This window comes from Gavialis gangeticus, unplaced genomic scaffold (genome assembly GCF_001723915.1).
Source record: "Gavialis gangeticus isolate Ggan-Ray unplaced genomic scaffold, GavGan_comp1, whole genome shotgun sequence".
NCBI classification, from domain to species: Eukaryota; Metazoa; Chordata; order Crocodylia; family Gavialidae; genus Gavialis; species Gavialis gangeticus.
In genome coordinates this window covers 12,691,409-12,711,228 of record NW_017728964.1, presented here as the reverse complement: position 1 = coordinate 12,711,228, position 19,820 = coordinate 12,691,409, and the positions used below count along the sequence as shown (strand labels likewise).

The 19,820-nt window shown below is 45.1% G+C and overlaps 1 protein-coding gene across 1 annotated transcript in view; it reads right to left on the bottom strand.

The window, feature by feature from the left end:
- Nucleotides 1-19,820, bottom strand: part of UBE2O (ubiquitin conjugating enzyme E2 O) — a 111,866-nt gene that overhangs the window by 42,632 nt on the left and 49,414 nt on the right. The window contains exon 4 of the mRNA XM_019501610.1: nt 7,627-7,686. Coding sequence (XP_019357155.1) covers nt 7,627-7,686 — 60 coding nt within the window. The remainder of the gene's footprint in view (nt 1-7,626; nt 7,687-19,820) is intronic.

The window sequence follows — 19,820 nt, the reverse complement described above, 5'->3', positions numbered from 1 at the left end:
ACATCCTTTCACCCCTTCCTCCCCGCTTTAAGTATAAATAGCTCTTGCTGCCGCAGCCCAGCACCTCCTGCCTTGTTCACATAAGGAGACAGCTACTTCAGTTGCTGCAGTAAGACAGCTGCTGCTTGTTCAGCACTTTGGCATTTGCATCCATTATAGCTTGGCTCCCAGAAACACCGTGTCGTGTTACTGTTTCACTTAACAATTCCCTGCAACTCAACAGGATTTTCTCCAGCAGGTATTGCGCTATGCAGGGGTGGGAGGACAAACACCAGCGGTCAAAAGTCTCTCTGTGCTCAGGTGCTACCGGTTCAACACGAGTCCTAGCGTCTTCGTTTACTGCTGGAAGCCAGCGCGGGAGATAAATTGGGGACTTTTCCCATCAGACCCAAAGCAGTGAATCATAAGATTTCGAGCCAAACTGCTTGCTTGCTGGTCCCATGAGAAGACATTGCTGCAGCATGAGTGAGGCAGATAATAGCAAGGAACCAAAGAACAAGCCTCAATTTAAAAAGCAGACAACAAACCCAGGATGCAGAAAGCCTTCTAGAAAGCGGCTGGCAGGTAGCATGCAAGGCGCACATTGCGTATCCATATGGCACAGCCCGGCGTGGAAGAGCTGCTAGCCCAAACATTCTGGCAAATGCTGCAACTCCTTCGGCCTCCTGACAGCTGGTGCAATCAATAGCTTTATTTATTAACGACCACAGTCCATTACAAAAGCGGACTGTGGGACGGTGTGGCGAACGCTTGCCTCCTGTCGGCTTCCGTGCCTACCCTTATCTCCAACATCAAGGTCTGTCAGTAACGGAAACTTCATGCTCTAAAGCAGTGGTCTCCAAAGTGGGGCGCGCAAGACGATCCATTGGGGCACGGGAAGAAAATATTAGAACTTCTATTTATATTTATTTTATTTCACCTTTAGCTCATCCTTTTTTCATTTCTATTTTTTGTGTGTTTTATAACGTACATAATATATTAGTACAGTAGTACACGCATATAATTTATGAATAAATAAATATACATCTATTGGGGGTGCGTGCTCAAAATTTTTTTACCGATAGGGGTGCGCGATCAAAAAAGTTTGGAGACCACTGCTCTAAAGGGATGCCGCCAAGCAAACACCGAACAGCTACCTAAGCTTACCCCATGTAGACCGGCTGTCCAGTCTCGCAGGTTAAATACCGAGTCACACTCTAGGTCCAGTTCTTTGGGGGTATCCATGTTTGCTGGTGCTCAGTGGGCTTTGCCTGGTCTCATGGGACAGGCAGTCAAAGAACAGACGCATGCGCTCAGTGGAGGAGTGTCTGGGGAAGCACTCGTACAGACTGCTCAAATGAACCACAGTTCTTCGCCTCTCCATCCATCCCCCCAGCCACAAAGTAGGGCTGTAGACAGCAAGGCAGAGGCACAGAAGCCATTTGCCCTTTCCCTTCCTCCTGCCTGGCTGCGCCCCTGTCCTGACCCCTGCTGAACACAGCAGAGTTGTGCAGGTCAGCAACACATCTTCCCTCCTCTTCTGAACAGAGCTGTGCTTGCCTTCCTTGCACCTGGGAGACGAGGCAAGAAGGGCTAGGCAGGCAGAGGTTCGTTTTGGACAACCCTCCCTACACTGCACTGGCCACGGGGGGGAAGAACTACCCTCTCAGACCCACTACTGACAGTAGGGCAGAAACCAAGAAGGACTTCTTAGGATCTGCGACCTGATTGAACTACTGCAAATCTCACACAAACTGCTACACCGTGCCAAGAGTTACATTCGTTCAATCACTTCCATCTCATTTTTGCCAGAACCAGGCTTCACTTTTCTAGGCTGGCTGCTGGTTTCACAGCTCACACCAGCCCTGGTCAGTAAATCTTGCCTCCAGAAACCTAACTGTAGCAGCTTATTTCTTTGCCTCTATCTGCCCCATTCCTCCCATGCTCGATACCCACCTCACATCATTCTTTACAGTTCATTACCTTCGGTTTCAGACATTTGCTAGGAATGCGAGGTAGGAAAACCCAGACATTTTGGCTTGTGCAAACGCTTCACAATGTTTTATTCCTTTCTGAAAAGATTTCTGGACCTCTCTGTCTGTGCAAGAAGAGTCTAGCACTCCAAAAACCATGTTGTAAGTCTGGGGAGACTAATTTTTTTTTTGGAAAGAGTGCTACAAATTAGCCTTATGACCTGCCTAAGTACCAAGCCAAACCTCTTCTCCTTCCCAATCTGCTGCTGTTTTCTGCTCCCAGTTCTGTGCTCCGAGTTGCTACTCTGCCTTCTACTCCCTGCCTGATCTGCTGCTCTGCTTTCTATCCCCTTTTCAATCTGCCACTGTGAGCCTGACCCTTTCCTGGTCTGCATTGTGCCACAGAGGCTGTCTGTGCAGCTTGTTTGTGGCATGTGTGCCAGCAGGATGGCCACCCCTGCTCTAACAGATAGCGATTTGCAAGACCCAACACATAGTTTCTGATCCCTCACTTTTCATTTCCAGATGCAGAAGCACACAGAAGCAAAGCAAAATCAGAATGGACCAATATAGGGTTTCCATACAAAACTGACTCTCTTGTACTTGCTGACGGTTCTCCCGAAGCCACCACAGATATCTCAGAAGTCTCGTCATTGCTATCATGCATCTCAGAAAGTTGGTTTCCCATTCACCAACTGAAGCAGCACACCCAACAACACACCCAACAAGGCAGCACTCTGCAACACAACAAACCTGGCAGTGTCTGTCTGCTGTGTGTCCACACACCCTACACCCCTACCAGCCCATCCTGAGAGGTCTCCTGGCCCAGAGTGCTATGGCGAGGACAGGGTATGGCGAGGACAGGGTATGGCGAGGACAGGGTATGGCTCAGAAGCAGAGGTGTGGAGCCTACTAGGAAGAGTCCAGCACAGAACTGGTTAGAGGTAGGGCAGGGCAATGATGCCAAGTCCATGGAGAAGTGGCATCAGACGCAGGGAAAGTACAGAATTGAACTGAGAAGAGCAAATTGCACTGCCTCTCATTGGGTGTTGAGAAACCCCCATTGAAAAGACGGTTCCAGATAAGGATGAGCCAGGAGGGCTCTCCAAGGCTCCCAGTATACAACACCTCCCTCCCTCTGGCCTTTTCATTCTCCTCTATCCAGGCCCCCCTTCAGTGGGGACTCCCCTTCAGGAGCACTGGCAGCTTCTGCTGAGTCCAACTCAATGTACATCTCCCAGAGTGCTTCTTGTTCAAGCTGGCCTAGGCGACAAAAAGCCATCTCTTCTGCTGGACAAAGGCCTCCCTGCCTTCTTCCACCACCTCAAGGTCTTGTTTGCTATTTCAGACCCGTGATATTCTGCTACTTACTACAGATCTTATTTTAAACACTCATCATCTGGCAACTTCCTAGCCAACGCCACAAGGGCTGGGGTTAGTTTGGTTTGCTTCTCCTCCATGACAGGTACTCAGAGACATGGCTGTGCATTACTGTTGGAGGGAGAGAGGGAAGAGAAGGACTTTGGGGGAAGCCTCAGGACGGCCAAAGCCCAACTCTGCTGGTCTTCCTTGTGTATTTGAGGTTAACATATTTTATTGTAATAGAAAACGTGCTAGCCCTGAAAGGGGAGCCCATTTGCTTGCTAACTGTGGCTGTTTGCTGAATATTAGCTTACCACAAGGTTTGGCTATTTCCAAGGAGAAAGCATGCCAGTTTACCCCTCTCATATTGAGTTCCCCCAAACTCTGCATCAACCATTTCAGACCATCTGCACTGTGCCCTGTCCAACCTCCTGGCACTTGCCAAACAACAGGGGATGGCCACACATCATTTGAGAGTCAAGACTTCACCGCTCAGTTCCAAAATCAATTTCTCACAAGAAACAGCGGCGAGAATTGGATGGGATTGGAAAGACGGTGTTTTGCTGACCAGCACTCCGATTACAGTTTAAATTGAGTCTAGAAACCTGAATGATTCAAACCCTCTGTGCTGTAATGAATACATTCCTGGGCATCCATCTCATTTCTCTCAGCATTCACATGGCAGATATAGCGCTGGAGGAGCCCAGAAATTTGTGGGAGGTATCTCCATTTATCCAGCATACTTTCCCATTCCAAGAGATCTACAGGAAAGTTGAGCAGCTCATGCTTCTCCTCCTCCCTTAACAACAGAAGCATGCCTGAAACATATGGGACATCGATAAAGAAAGGTCCTCGTCCACCGCTCCCTCTAGACTTTCCCTCATCTTTCATTTCTTTAAAAAAAGATCTTCTCATACCAGCCTCCTACTTCAAAAATGACTGTCCGGAGCTGTCTGTTGGGTAACACTCTTCAAGGGCAAGGAACCTTCTGCTGTGTTTTATAACTTGCTTCTAATCCCTTTTGAAAGAAGACTACTGGTGGCAGCAGTGATGGCTTCCTCCAACCACGTCTGTTCCACTTGGCAGAGACAGAAGTCCTTCACAGCATGCTCCTCAGGGAAAACCATCTCCTATTTTCTACTTTGCTAATTGTAAGAAACCACCTAGCCAAGCATTTGTAAACATGCCCTCTCCCCTCCTGACTAATGAAAGATTCAGAATCCCCCTTCAGACAGTGCCGTGAATATAGAAACGGCTCCATGCGGTGAGTTTGCCGAGCCAACTGCTATAAGGCAACCAGCCCGCACTTGGGGTTTTGGCAAGTACTCCGACTTTGACATTCAGTTAATGATTAAAGGATCCTGAAGGAAGGGAACAGTGTAAAAATGTGTTCCCTACAACTCACCTTCAAAATGCTTGCGGGGAAGGAAATCCCACTCCCATACCTCCACATTATAAACATCAACCACCTTTTCTTGTTCCATTGGAAGAGGAGAGAAGAAAATACCTTTTATTTATTTATTTATTTTAAAGAACACCACTGAGAAGCCAATACAGCCATGGATTACAATTTTAGGCTGAAAACAGGTTCCCCCCAGAAAAAGCCTTTTTTTCTGGAAGCTTACAGACCTGCAAATTCATTGTCTTATGCTAAGTACCTGTGAAGTACCAAGGTAACACTTCCAAGCATTCCCCTCCTTCCTTCCCCCACATAGGGCTACTTTTAGGTAACTGTCATTCAATTACGTATGTGTAAATGACTGTCTCAGCCCTGTTCTGATCCATTCAAAGCCTGGGACAATCCAGCCCCAAGATAAAAAGATTAAAAGAAAACCACTGTGCCCAATGGGACTCAGTCTAGAAGATCCCATTAAGCATCTCTGTGAATCGCACTCTGTGATGCTTAATTTCAGTTCTCAAACTGTGGATTTGTGTCTCCAGAGATCATAGGCAGACAAGGGTCTTTGGGTAAATGCGGTATCTTTCATTAGACCAGCTACATAGTTGGAAAAGTTATTCTCTGCAAGCTTTTGGTCACATAATGCCCTTCTTTAGGCACAGGGAGAGTGTGTTGCTCCAGAGGAAACATCCTTGTTAACAGCAGTATATGGAGATGAGAGATAACAGAACTGATTACCTACCCATCAGACCAATTGTCTCTGCAAGTTTGTGTACACACAGCCAAGCCCTTACCTTTCTCTAAAAAAGTGCAAAGTTTCAAGAAGTTAAATGAATAAAGGATATCAGATAACAAGAATGCACTTTTTGTAGAACACAATGATTAAAACCAAGGCTTCCTGACCACCAGTGACTTAAATAATGATTTAAATCAAATCCACTCTGGCTACCTCCCACTTACTGCCAGGTGGGACTTCACAAATAACTGCTCTTCTGCTCTGCTACCACTTCCCAAAACATTTTAAGAAAATATTTTGAGATTATATGAAACACTGGTTTTAATAAAGCCGAAGTCAAATTCTGAAACAAAGCATCTAGAAGAACTCACTTGAAACCACTACAACAAAATATTTGCTTCATTTTTTTTTTATTCCCCCACTGAAACAATTTACCAAACTCAGTACACAATCATGACCTCTCTGGATCAACCTGAATCCACATCTTTTCAGCCAAAAAAACCTGTCTGATGAACATTTTGCCCATCTTTGCTGTCAGGCCCAAATATGGGCTCTCCTACCCACCCATTCACCACAGCTGCAAGTCACCCTGCTTGCAATAACTAACTTAGTTAGGGGCCAATTATTTACCTCATCTCAACAGGTGGTGATGCTGCTGAAGGCAAATCAGGAGAAGCTATGGAAGCCCATATGGCAGAACATATGGCTAAGGGTTATAGGCTAGCAATTGGCAAGAGCAAAAGATTGCCAGGCTAGATAAGCTCCTGGAGGGATTGTACGTCTCTCATTATGAGTACTAAACAGCATTTTCAATGTTCCCATCATGCAATCAATTCCACACATTTCTAGAAAGTGTGAATGCTGCAGAACAGGGCAAGTAGGGCTTTAAATGGTGTCAGCAAAGAGTAGTCTCCTGTTTAAACAAACTCTAGCTCCACTTCTGCTGAACAGGCTGTGACACATACTATGACTGAAATTGTCTTAGCAGCCTATGGACTTTTTACATCCAGGTCCTGGGACAAGACGGGTGGTGGTGTTGAGTGGAAGTCTTTTGCAAGCTCCTGCTCCATGAGATGGCATAGCTTACAGCAACAGAACTCTGCCTTTCCTGCCCCTTGGAAATGCTACTTCCAATAGATATGGCTGCAGACACAGGATTCAGTATGCATGTGGGCTTTCTGAATGCTGGGGCCACCCAAAGAGGCATGCGGTGATGTTTCTGCAATGCTGGTTAAGCTGCTCTGATGAAAACATCTTGTGTATAGGAAGAAACTGACAGGTCTCCAAAACATTATTTGGCATGGTTGATTAGCTAAAACCAAGGCCCCTGGCTGACACTAACTGGTTAATTATGTCATACGTGTAACCACATCTTCAGTTGTAACCTGGCCATATGTTCATGCAACTAATTGCATGATAAAATACTAAAACGCCACAAAGTTATTACATAATGGGCATGTCTACACATGCATTAATGCACCATTGTTACTTCACGTTAAAGTTTAGTACCCGTAATAATGGGTACTAACTCAATGCACGGTAACTGGTGGTACTGTGCAGTAGCGCCGATGGACCACCTTTTAGTGATGCTAATGCACAGTAGACTATTTTACTGTGCATTAGCACAGCTTTTGCCGTGACGTGCTAATGTGCAGTAGAATTAGTCTAGTGCACAGTTAGTGTCTTGTGTAGACACGCCCACAATATGCAATAAAACTTTGTGGTTGGTTCCCCTCATATTCAGTTTAAGGCATGTGGCTAGTGCTGATCAGTGCTCCTGGCCAAGAAAGTAGAGTCTTGAAGGGCTCCCACATGTTCCCAGGGCTTGGAGCACCAGTCAGCTTATCCGTGCTCTAAGCTGAGAGAGCACTCCTGAGCCCTTCAAGACTATGGCGGGACTGGGAATGCAAGTTAGCCAAGTAGAGAGTAGAGCATTTTGCTTCAGCGTGCTCCCATGGCTTGGACCATGGGCTAGGTGATCCCATATCTCCAGTGTGACCAATGTCTCACTTCCATCCAGGTCTTACCCTCAAAAGAATTATGTTGATCCAGAAGTCTGAAAAAAGTGGGACCAGGATAGTTACTAGGTGTGTTCAACTTCTAACGTAGGGGATTCAATCTCTTAGAAACCCAAGCAATAGTACTGTGATGAAAAGTAGTAAGAAAGCAACACTTACACTTGAGCTCATGTGTCTGACCACATCCCGAGGGACCACAGAGCGATCCTCAAGCTTCAGCTGGGGAAAGAAAAAAAAAAGATATATATCAAATTAAATGACCTCAGATAACATTTGGTCAGTTATGATGAGGCGCCAGTTTATTTAGCTACCCATACTTAGCATTATTGGAGTCCTGAGCCTTTTAAAATGTTCCTTTACATGCTCATTAAGTTTCTCAGCACACTGGTAAAATATTGCATCCATTCACTACATTCATTATGTTGCAAATCAGCAGCAAGGCAGAAAGAAGGTTCAGAAGTCCTGACTCCCCTGGGGATATCAGCCACGGAAAAAACACTCAGAGCCTACGTCTGGTATGCTGATAAATGGGGAAATAGGGGCAGAGGTGAAATTCAAATCCACAGAGCACAGGTTCTCTCCATCTTGTCTACAACTGTTCACCCAAATGTTACCCAAGTTCCCCCAAATCTGCCATAAAGCGTCTCAGGCAGGTCTTAGCTAGGGATGCATATTAAGGGAGTGTATTTTCTATTCTACCAAGCACTCACCTCAACACAAGTAAAACACAGAAATCATTAGTTCTGCAGCCAAACAAAGTTAAAAAGCCATAACCTATAATACCTGCTCTGAGAAATTGCTCGCGCCTTCAGACTTGGTCAAGCACGCCCCTGCCAGGTGGCAATAAAGCACCACTAAAAGCAGAGCTGAAAGCGTTAGTCATCTACAGCACGTTTCATAATCCACACTTCACAGTAATGAGGTAGAAATTAGTTGCAGGATGACTGTGGCTGAAAATGGAGCAGCTGTACAGCCATAATGCACTCAGTACCAGTTCATACACAGCCATAGGCATCTGGACTCATTTAAGTGAGGGAAGAGGGGCTGCATGGGGTAGCAGCCTCTGGTGTGCTGTTAGCAGGCAGGTAGTCCCAAATTCTAGTTCCCAGTTCTGTGCAGCCTCAGACACGTCATTTGAGCTTCATTTTGAGACATCCCTGTCTGTTAAGCAGAAGCAAGAGTGACCTACTTTTCAGGGTTGAGGATACATTAATGCCTCTGCCACACTTAAAGAGCACTGAAAACGCGCTAAGTACCATTACTGCCACATTGGAGAAGTGTCCTACAAAGTACAGGAGTGGAGGACAGAATGCATTTCACACCTAACTTCTAAATCAAAGCATCTGAGGCTTCCCCTGCCCTTCCCCATCAATCCCAACCTCAAGTTACCGCTGCTTCATCATCAGCTATGAATCAGCATTTGGTATAAATCCATGCGCCAGAACGAGGCCTATATTACTGATTTTTGTAATCCAAGAACTAGAGCTGGCACCAAACCAAACATCTTGGTATATGTAGTCTTTTTTTTTTTTTTTAAACTAAAACATGTTATCTGCAGAAGAGTAACATGCCAATGATTAACTCTAGGACTGTTCCCAGATGTGCCCGTGTCTGTCTTTGTGGATGCTATGCCCATATGCCACTATCTGAAATGGCTTTACTGCCTCCGTCACCTCTCCCACCTCACAGGCCTAGAGAGAGTTTAAAGTATTTCTGAGGTCGCTGGTAATCATCACAGAATTGGAAGGGACCCTGAAGGTCATCTAATCCAACCCCCTGAAGGCATGCAGGATTTGCTGTATCTAAACTTTCCAGACAGATGGCTATCAAGCCACTCTTTGAAACCTCCAACAAGAAAGAGACAGCAACTTCTCTAGGGCTGTTACAGGTAGAAAGCTTTTCCTCAGATTTAATCTAATATGGCTTGCTATCAGTATAACGTATTATTTTAACATTAAAACTGCCAGCAATTACAGTGTTAACATGCCAATAAATTGTCAAATCTGGGAAATATGCACTGGCTACTTTAAGAATTAGTTTATTCTGAAGCTGAAAAAGTATAATTAAGCTTACATTCCAACATGCATTAGAGTCATTTATTCTTAATGACACTTGGTGGTTAAATTTGCTATGCATCACGTTTTAACGTAGCATCAAGTCATTCTATGTTGTTACATATTATATATTGCACCTGCAGCATCCATAATGGCAACAAGATTATCTTATCCTGAATAAGCCTGGGAGTACTCAAACGTTTCACTATTTATCATAGTCTAGTAACAGCTGGAACTAGTGGTCTCACCCTGCTGCTAGTGATTCACACACGGAGGACATGGCCTGAGCACACCACCTTCCTGGGACTTATCTTCACCACTAACTAAAGAGAGAGTTGGTTTTTATTTTTATTAGATCCTTCTTGAATTAGCTCAGAGTTTTGTCTCTACATGTTGCCATTGCCCTGGTTTCTAAATCTGTTTGCTTTAAAAAAGGTAGCTCCCCTTCTAGAGCAGATAAGACTGACCTGGTCTGGTGACCAAAATGAGCCTGCAAAGCAGTGCTATTGTGTATGCAGGGGTCTAGCACCTGCCAATACTACCGAGAAGTTTTGCTGTCACAATTGGCTACTAAACCCCAGAAGACAACTTCAAGGAACAGTTCATAAACACCTGACATTCAAGTCACTTAAGCTCCTTCACTTATATTGTACCTTGCAAAAGAATGGTACCAATCAAAGTGCTGTCCCTCCATCACAAATTATGGATTTAAAGTACTGAAAAAGCATGATCAAGCCAAAACCTACACCTGATTCATAATTTATCCCTACAAAAAAACACCTTTTTGTATTCAAAAATCACATGCCTGGATAATGGAAGCAAGAAGCTGAAGTCCCAATTCCTTTACTTAGCTATTTCCAAGCCAGGTCCTCATAAAAACCCTCATGCCTTTCCAATGGCAAGGGATGCTTCTCCAACACACAGCAACACATGTATTTAAAATAATCATCCTGCCAGCCCAAGACACTCTACACACATTCCTCCCACTGCCAAAGGAGGAGCAATCAAAAACAGGCAACAGATGTTAGTCATGTTGCTTAATGTATTAAGGGAAAGCCCTTGGAAGCAATGGTGATGAGCCCAGTGTAACAACCTACACACCAGCCCTGGCATGAACCCATTTCTTCCTACTATTCAGATGCCTTGCCCCTGCACAGCACTCAGCCTTGCATCATACCTGGCTCCAAGCACCACAGCCTCACCTCAGCTGGGAAATGCTAGACAACAGCATCTTGGCTAGGTCTATTTTATTTTAAACCAAAATGGAGGAATACAAGTCATTTTGCTCCTTGCTTATGGCAGCAACTTAACAGCTAATACTGCCTAACACAAGCTTTTATTCCAATTTTAAATTGGAGTAGTCTATTGGCACACATGTAACTTCTAAGATGCCTGATGAGTCTATTGCTGATGCTGTTTGTAGCCCTTTCAGGATATGCTAGATTTCAATTCTCATTGTGTGACATTGGGATTGAACACTATGGCTCTCCAAAGCTAATGGAAGATGAACTGTCAGATTCTCTCTCCAAAATACCACCTCTTGCTAGCAGATCAAAAAGGAGAGCAATTTGTTTGCCATGACCTGTGACAGGTAATAAACAAACAGCAAACAGTTCTGAAGCCAAATGGAAAATGTTGCCTTAATACCAGAGAAGCATCCAAGATGGTTATGTGAACAACCAGCCTTTTTATTTTATACAAAACAAAGCATAAAGACAGGTGTACATCCTTCATGTCACGTTTCACAGGACTCTCATCAGCTTAAAACCAAGGGACAACAGTTTTGTTCCCAGTTGAGCATTTCCAAGCTAGTATTTCAGTTCTGCTTGAAAGTGAATCACTCCCGCAGTGGATAAATGTCTTACCATGGACTTCAGTAGGGCTGTGCGAAACAGCACTGTTACGTTTCGCCTTGTTTCAACCGAACAGTGTTTTGTATGGAATTTCATTTTGAGCCGAAACAGCTGGGCTGCCTCCCACCCTGGTGTAGCGCAGAGCCCCGGGAAGCAGCCCAGCTGGGCTGCCTCTGCCCCCATCGCGCTGTACCGTGGGGGATGGGAACTCAGCCCAGCTGGACTGACCTCCCATCCCCAGCCTATGGTCAAAACCTTTTGACTTTTGAAATGCTTTGACCAGCCTCATTTTGTTTTGAGACTATTTCGACCGCTTTTGTTTCATTCCAATTTTGCTGTTTCGACCTTGAAAGTGGTTGAAACAGCGTCAGAACAAGACATGGTGAAATTTTGCACAGCCTTAGACTCCAGCTACCATTTTCCCCATTATGCAAATATAAGTGGTTTCTAGCTATCCAATAAACAGCTTAAAAGGAGATGGTTCAAGCTCCTCCCCGATATACCCCCTTTTTTCCCTTCTGGGGGTGGTGACTGGATAGTTGAGCAGCACTGTGTAGAGGACCACCTTTTGGTCCTGTGGGCCAGAAGAGCGGGGTGGGGCCAGTCCATGGGCCAGATTAAGTCCCACATGCAAGGACTGGTCCCCAGGAACCCAGTGCTGCCCCCCTCCTACCTCCTGTTTGCCAGGATTGGTCCATGGGAGCTTGCAACACCCCCCTCCTGCTCCAGCATGCCAGGACTGGCCCCTGTTAGTGTGTGCTGGAATTTAGCACCTGATCCAGCACATAGGGCCTTGTACACCACCCAGGTCCAGAAATCTGGCCTGCAGGCTGGGTGTTGACCACCTCTGGTCTAGTTCAATAACTTCAAGCAGGAATAAAAGGTGAAAGTTTTTCTGCAAGCAACGGGACAGCCATGGACAGCAAAACAAGCATTCACTAAATCATAAGCAGTCTGCAGTCTGCTCAGAACAGCTTAAGAAGGGCAAGCTAGAGAACAAGTAACGATCTGAAGAACAAATGCATTGTAGGTGAAGTGAACTGATTGGTAACGGAACAGAAGTGACAGATAAGAACATAATTGCCACTTACTGGGTCAGACCACAGGTCCATCATGCCCAGTATCCTGTGTCACACTGTGGCACAGAGTGGGTGCTGAAAGGGGGAGTGAACAGGATATAGCCAGGGTTTTTTCCACTGTTCCTCTTGCTTGCAGCCTCTGGCATTTAAGCATTTGAGATGAGCATCTTGATCATATGCATCATCACCAGGCCTGTCTGCTGACCCCCCAAGTAGGCAATGACTGAACAAGTCACTGGCACGGAACGTCCCTCAAGAGATGCTCTCCAAGATCAACAGCTGAAGAGAAGTTAGGAAGGAAACTCACACTTAACACAACCCATGCCAAGACTTCAGCCTCCAAGGCCTCTAAGAAAACTCCCTCTGCCATCAAAAGGATCATTTAACATTGTAAAATATCACAAGTGCTTAGGAGAGGAAATGGAGTGCTCTATAGCAAGAAAGGGAAAGGGAAGAAAAAGAACACCTTAGACTTGATTACACTCCATGTATGAGCACATATCTATTTAACCTAAAAATGATGAACCCCACAAACAAAACGCACGTTAAAATGGAGGAGTCATGGTGACAGGCATAAGACATCCTCTTCTGGAACAGCTAACAGCCATTTATGAAAAGAAAATGCAAGGCATGATTTTTTTATCGCACCCCCTGAAGACAGAGATGGGAGGGCTGGCTGCTGGTAGCAGGAATGTTAAAAACTTAATACTTTAAGTAACAGATACACTAGCTAGGATTCTGGTTGGCTAGATCAACTAATACGTTCTTCCTAATATTACTAAAGCAACTATTAGCCTGATCTGAACTGGATTCTGGAGGGACTGAGTAACAGGACTCAGCCAGCAAGAATGCTAGAAACCCAGGCTGCCATCTGCACAAACCCGTTTCAAACCTCTGTGTATTCCTCCATCCCAGATGCCCTGGAGCTCTCCCACACGCCTTCCTCAGTATCCTGTGTAATGGCCTTTTTCCAACCACTGTTTCAAATCCTTAAAACTTGCTTGAGCATTTGGAAAAGTAGATTAGCACCTTTCTGCTTGGGATGATACATTTTCATGGTGACAATGAGATAAAAGGGGGCCAGAGGAAGAATCAGTACTTTTGGAAATAATTATTGCTCCAGATCTCTTTTAATTAATACATCTAGTATGCAAAAAAGTAGGTATGTAGCTCTATTTCAGTCCTCATTTTTATCTATGCATCACAGGAAAAGCCTACGCTAAAAAAGAGAGAGAGAGATAGGCTGAATCTCTGATATTTTGCAAGTCTAATTTCTTTTTTGCGTCTTCCCTGAACTAGGGTGTTGCTGGCAAGTCAATATATTGAATCCACTGCAGGCTTAAATATCCATGAACCTCTTCTAACTACTGGTCACTGATCCCAGCTGAAAACATCCCAGCAGTCCCCGTTTAGTATTTTTCTTGTTGAGTGCTACTCGTATCCCTTAAATTATTATAGGGACCTGTATTTCTAGGGCTAGGAACAGTCATTTTAGCAACAGACAAATCCTTGGGAAAAAGTCTGCTACAGCCACAAGTAATGAACCACTGCAGTGCTCTCCCTGATAATGGCAAAACACAAGGATTATACCCCGCAACCATGCTGTTGCCCTCTTAATCATTCCTCCAGCCACTCCTCCACTACCACTTTTCAAATCACCTTCATCTTCCCAGTGTGGTACAATTTCCTACAGTTAAAATATCCACGGAAATCAAAGATTTTTTTCCCCCACAATGATTTTGACGCAATCCTCTCTTTGGAGGAAAAGGGGCAGAACCTTTACTAGGGTGTAAAGACTCCTTGAAGAGCACTGAGCTCATCTTTCTCCCAGCATCCCTGTTCCTGTCCACATCTACCTCAATTCAGACATTATCACTACTGCAGGCAGTGTAGACAACATCGTACACCTCAAAATAGAAGTGACTTTGCGTCTTCTAATGGATACAGGGCATCTCCCTGCAGGTCTTCAAAGTAAAAAGAAGAAGCTCAGCTGTAGTAGTTTCACATAGGAAAATGGGGAGGAGATAAGGTCCAAGTTCCTAAATTGGTTCCTAAGGTTAAATGCTTAAATCTTTATTTAAAACTGCTACATTTCAGATTGAACATTTTAGTGCCAGGTGTTTTAATCAACTTTTGTCTAAAATAAGATACCCAACTGCATCCTGAATGTGTGAAACTACTGTTTCAGGTACCCAGCTGCTCAATAGCCCACTGAAGAAGTGTCCAAATATAGGCTGGATGACGCCAGCACAATCTGTACATCTGCAGTCCACACGACACCTGGAGTTCAAGTTGAGTAGTTTCTAGAAGGATTTAAAGATGTAGCTAGTAATATCAGAGATACTAAGAACACATTCACCGTAAAAGTAAAATGGATTCTGTCCCCATCTCCACACACACATTTATATATCTGTTTTTCTGTTTTGCCTCTTCCAAATGCACAGGTTTTTCTCCTGAACTGCAGTGATGTTGGCAAATCAATATTTTGAATCCACTGCAGCCTTAAAAATCTGTGAACCTCTTCCAGTTCTGTCCTGGTCACTGAACCCAGCTGATCCTGTAAGCAGATGCCTGTTGTGATTTTGGACAAGTCACTGTGCCTCACATTCCTATTTTGTAAAGTGAGGACAGGAAGCATTTTGTGTGGTCACAAATGTCCCGTCATCCAGATGTCTCAGATGATCATCCACACTTATACATTTCTACATGCTCTTCACAGAACCTTTGCACCTTCGTGAAGATGCTGCTCCTTTCCCACCCCCCAGTGAGAGGACTGAGGAAGGGGAGGGGATACTTATACATACTTTTATACTATTGCATCCCTTGAAAATAGGGGACATGCAACCTTACTGTACTACACACAGAAATATTTGCAAGAAAAAAAAGTGGGAGTATCAGAAACCGGAGAGTGGAGAACAGCGATGAATTCTGAACTTTGCAGAAGGCAGAAGTCCTCATATCACCAGCATCCCAGAGCTGGTCAAGTGTGCCATACCAGGGCTGGCGAACTTGTGGTACAGGCAGCCTACTCTGTACCAGAGGCAGCCTCTGGTGCATGGCATGCGGCAGATCAGGCAGCGAACGGTGGCACAGCAGCAGATAGGGCAGGGAGCAAAAGTCAGAGCAGAAGGTCAGGCAAGGAGCACAGGGAAGGAAGCACAGCAGCAGATCAGGTAAGTGAAGGGGAATCGGAACGGCACTTAGGTTGGGTGCCGAGCTAATTTGTGGCACGCTTGCCAAAATGGTTGGCCCCAACCTGTTCTATACAATTATGGAAATAGCTCATTGTTCCTGAGAGAATGGATATCCAGGTCATTGGTGAAGCAAGTGGAGAGGGATGCAGGGTATAAGAAACGGGTTGACACATGGCTGCTGCAAAGCAACAGGTGCATTCCTCAAACTATGGTACAGCGACTGATTATAGAAGCAACTCCAAAGATGTATTAAAGTTGCATAAGAACAAGAAGAATCTTTATTGCCAATTGTCAGGCGAGTTCTACACAGCGGCATTTTTCTCAGGCATAGCATCTAGTCTATAAGAATTACACCCTCCTGGAACACGGCTCTAGATCCACGCCCTACTAAGTGTTAAGACAATAGGAGGTAAATCCCTGTTTTCACATCTTAGCCCTAATGAGGAGTTCCAGCTTCTACTCCCAGCTTTGCTGCCGGCCTGCTGTGATTTCGGACAAGTCACCGTGCCTCATGTTCCCACTTTGTAACGCGAGGACGGGAAGCATTCTGTTTTCACGAATGGCCTCTCATCCAGATGTCTCAGGTTATCATCAACACCAAGTACATCTGAAAATCATTCTTAAAATCACGAGAAGTTTAAGCACGCACAAATAAACCCCTGTCAGACCGATCTTACATTAAAACAGTCTCAAAGCAAGGAGCCCTGCACCTACCAACTGACTATTCTCGATGTGCGTCATCCAGGAATACAACAGTTTCTCATCCAAATCCTGAAATGGTTTTGACATGGTTCAAATTTAGAAGAAGTGCCCTGTAACAGTAGCCAAATTCTGCTCTTAAAAGAGATGTACAGAGAGACCTTTTTGTTACCCATCGGAAGCACACAGCAACCTGCCAAAGAACCAAATGAAAAAACAGTGCTCTGCATTGTTACAGAAGACCAAGTGGAAAATCAAATTCAGATGGGGTGAAAGCAGACTCTCTCTCTTTTGAGTCAGTGCACAAAACAGAGGCATGGGTATCTATCTCAATCCTTTTTAACTACCTACCATCCTTTTTTGTCCTCTGAGACCCTCCTGCAAATGATTTTTAACATGTTACAGGTCTTCTGTTCATTAGGGCAAGCTGTCTAGATCAGTTGTGGGAAGCACCCTGAGCTAAGCTCAGACAAAAGGCCACGAGAGGAACACCAACTGCCAGAAGATGGCTTGAAAAATTACATTTCAGATGGGTACTCTTCCAAGCAGCAAGCAAAAGAAAAGCTTCAGAGAAACCCTTATGAGCTGCCATAGGAGATCAAATTAAAGATCTGGCTCTTTGCTGCAATCTAGCCACCAGACGTGGGCGATATCCACTACCTCCTCAAAGTGAGTCACTGATGAAATACTATACAGGTACATGTGGGAGGGGGACGAGAGAACTGAGACTTAGGGAATCCTTACTAATGCTCAATGATGACCAGCTACTGCCATGAAAAAAATGACATCTGAGTTACCAGTCCTACAACAGTCTTTGTTTTTCATCGGTCAACATTGTAGGATACTTAGCTCCCACGACCTTTTTAAAATCCAGCGCACCATTCATCTTTACAACCTCCTGGTATATCGGCATGCTTCAGAGGTCACCTGCAAGCGTCATCAAGAAACGAGCAAGAGTTTTAAACTAACCGCCCTTCAAATTCTCATTTTGAGATCATACGAAAACATCCAATTGCTTTCAATTGCACCCTGCCTGCAATAACAGTGATCTTTTTTGACTAAGCAATCCCAGCCTTTCTTCTCAAGGCATTAGCCAGGATGGATCTTATCACTTTTGTTGCCCTTTTCCCCCCACTTTTCCACGGCCTTATTTTTCATTATACTCTTAACTGCCGAGTCATTGAGACTGTACCTCCAATGGTCCTTACCTTCCAGTTTTGTAAAACATCTAGCACAGGGGTGGGCAAAATAAGGCCCACAAGCCAGATCTGGCCCACCAGACAATATCCTTTGGCCTATGAGCACCCATCAACTAACCGTACCCTGCCCATCCCCCATGCCTCACTCCCAGCCAGGATGCAGCTTCTGGGTGGGCCTGCTGCCGCCAAGGCTGCAGCTGCCAGGGGACCTGCTCAGCTCCCCCCAAGTCCAGCAGCTCCTCCTCATCTCCCTGCTGCAGCACTTGCTCTGGGCAGCAGGTAGTGAACCATCGGGAGAGGAGGAGCTGCAGCTGAGCAGGAGCAAACAGTGTGGGGCTTGCACAGGCAGAGACCTCCATGGCAGGGGGTGGGGAAGGCAGCCAGCTCCATCGCACAGAGCTTCCGCCTGGTGATGCAGGAGTTCTGGGAGCTACATGCACACCGTAGGGAGCCCTGCGCAATAGAGGCTGCGCTCCTTGCCACCACGTGTAGCACTGGCCAAAGCCGTGCACCAGGAGGCAGTGCCTGCATGGGCCATGGGCACTCATCACCTGCTGCTGCATGCCATGGGGCAAGTGTAGGGGGGCTCCTACTCTCCCTCACACCCCACAAACCCACACTTTGCCCCCATGACACCCCTACATGTACCCTATTGCTCCCCCACAGTCACACCCCCTCAAACCTCCACACTCACCTACCCCCAAGCATCCCCACACACAATATACAAGAGTAAGACTGCATTTTGGAGTTATTATGCAATCATCTCTATATACAGCATGCAAACAAATCATGACAAAAATATTTTTTGTAATAAAATTAAAATATGTTATAGTAGGGTGTTTGACTTTCAGTATAGGATTTCATTATTTTCTGGTTCCAACCCCTCACCCCTTCCCAAAAGGTGTACTTCTGGGGGCAAGGGGAGGGACTTCTAGTGGCAAAAGCCAGGGGTTAGGGGGTGGGACTTCTGGTCCCAAGATGGTAATTAGGGCGCAGGCTACCCTTGCAACCCTTGACCACTCACCAGAACTTGTTAAGCAGCCCACCAGCTGAAATAACTGCCCACCCCATATCTAGTGCAACAGGGTTTTGATCTGTAACTATGGCCAATAGGCAGAAATGCAGTAGAAGAAAAATCATTGTTTTGATCTTTTGGACAGAAAGACATCTGGAAAATGCATTCCCCAATTCTTCCTCTTCCAAGAAACAGTCATTTCGCTCAAAAACCTGTTCCAGTCATCTTCAGCTCCCATTTTTGTTCTCTAGAGAAGCAGCCCAGATGTGACAAAGTTCACACATCACTTTTAATTATAACCTGAGTAGATGCTGAGCTGTATGGCAGAGGAATCAGGCTTTAACATAAATGGCCTGACTTAGACTTTCCTTGTCCAAGGCTGTCAAATATATTTAACAGATTCAGAACAAATCACTTATTTAGCTCAGCAAAATTTACAAGGCACTTTAGAAAACAGCTAGGCAGATCCCTTGGCCAAACGAGCTTCAGTGTCTCAGAGGCAAGACCATGAGGCAACATTCAGGTAACGGGGAGAACCGAGAATAAGATGCAAAGGGTCACCGGCTTTTTCTTTAACACACAGCTGCTGCACTGGAGGTGTGTAGATGCCCGCTCGCTATAGCAGTTTCTTAGTGTAGATGAGGCTTCAGGCCATCTCAGATTCTCAGTAGGGAATACTTACACGCTGCAGAGGGACACAGAAAAGTGCAAACTATCTTCAAAGTGCTTCAAGTTGCCTAGGTTAAAATCCCTAAAGGAAGACTAGAGGTAGTACTCAGAGGAAGAGGGTCTCAAAGGCATATTTCTGTCTGCTACAATTCCTACAGCCCAGGCAATGGCAGGACCAAATATAAACAGGAAAAAACACATAGTTTTACAGCTTCCTTCCAATTTTCCAGCCATTGCTCCTGAAATATGATTAGACAGCTCATCTTGTGTCCTCTGAAGTAAATCTGAGTGATCTGAACTGGGAATAAGAGACTAAACTGTATGTCTATAGAAGAGACCAAGTCTTGAAAAAGGATATGCATTTCCCACTCCAGAACAAGGAAGGTTTATAAACCAGGAATGCAAGATGAGCTGTGGTCAAACTGAGGATGAGAGAAAGGCTCAGACTGAGACATGCAAGTGGGATTCTGGTATGGAAGATATCTAGTTAAAGACGACTCATTGAGATGGGCTATTGTGGATGCCTATATGGTCATCTTGGAGCACTGTGATAAGGGGGGAAAAAAAAAAAAAAAAAAAAAAAAAAAAAAA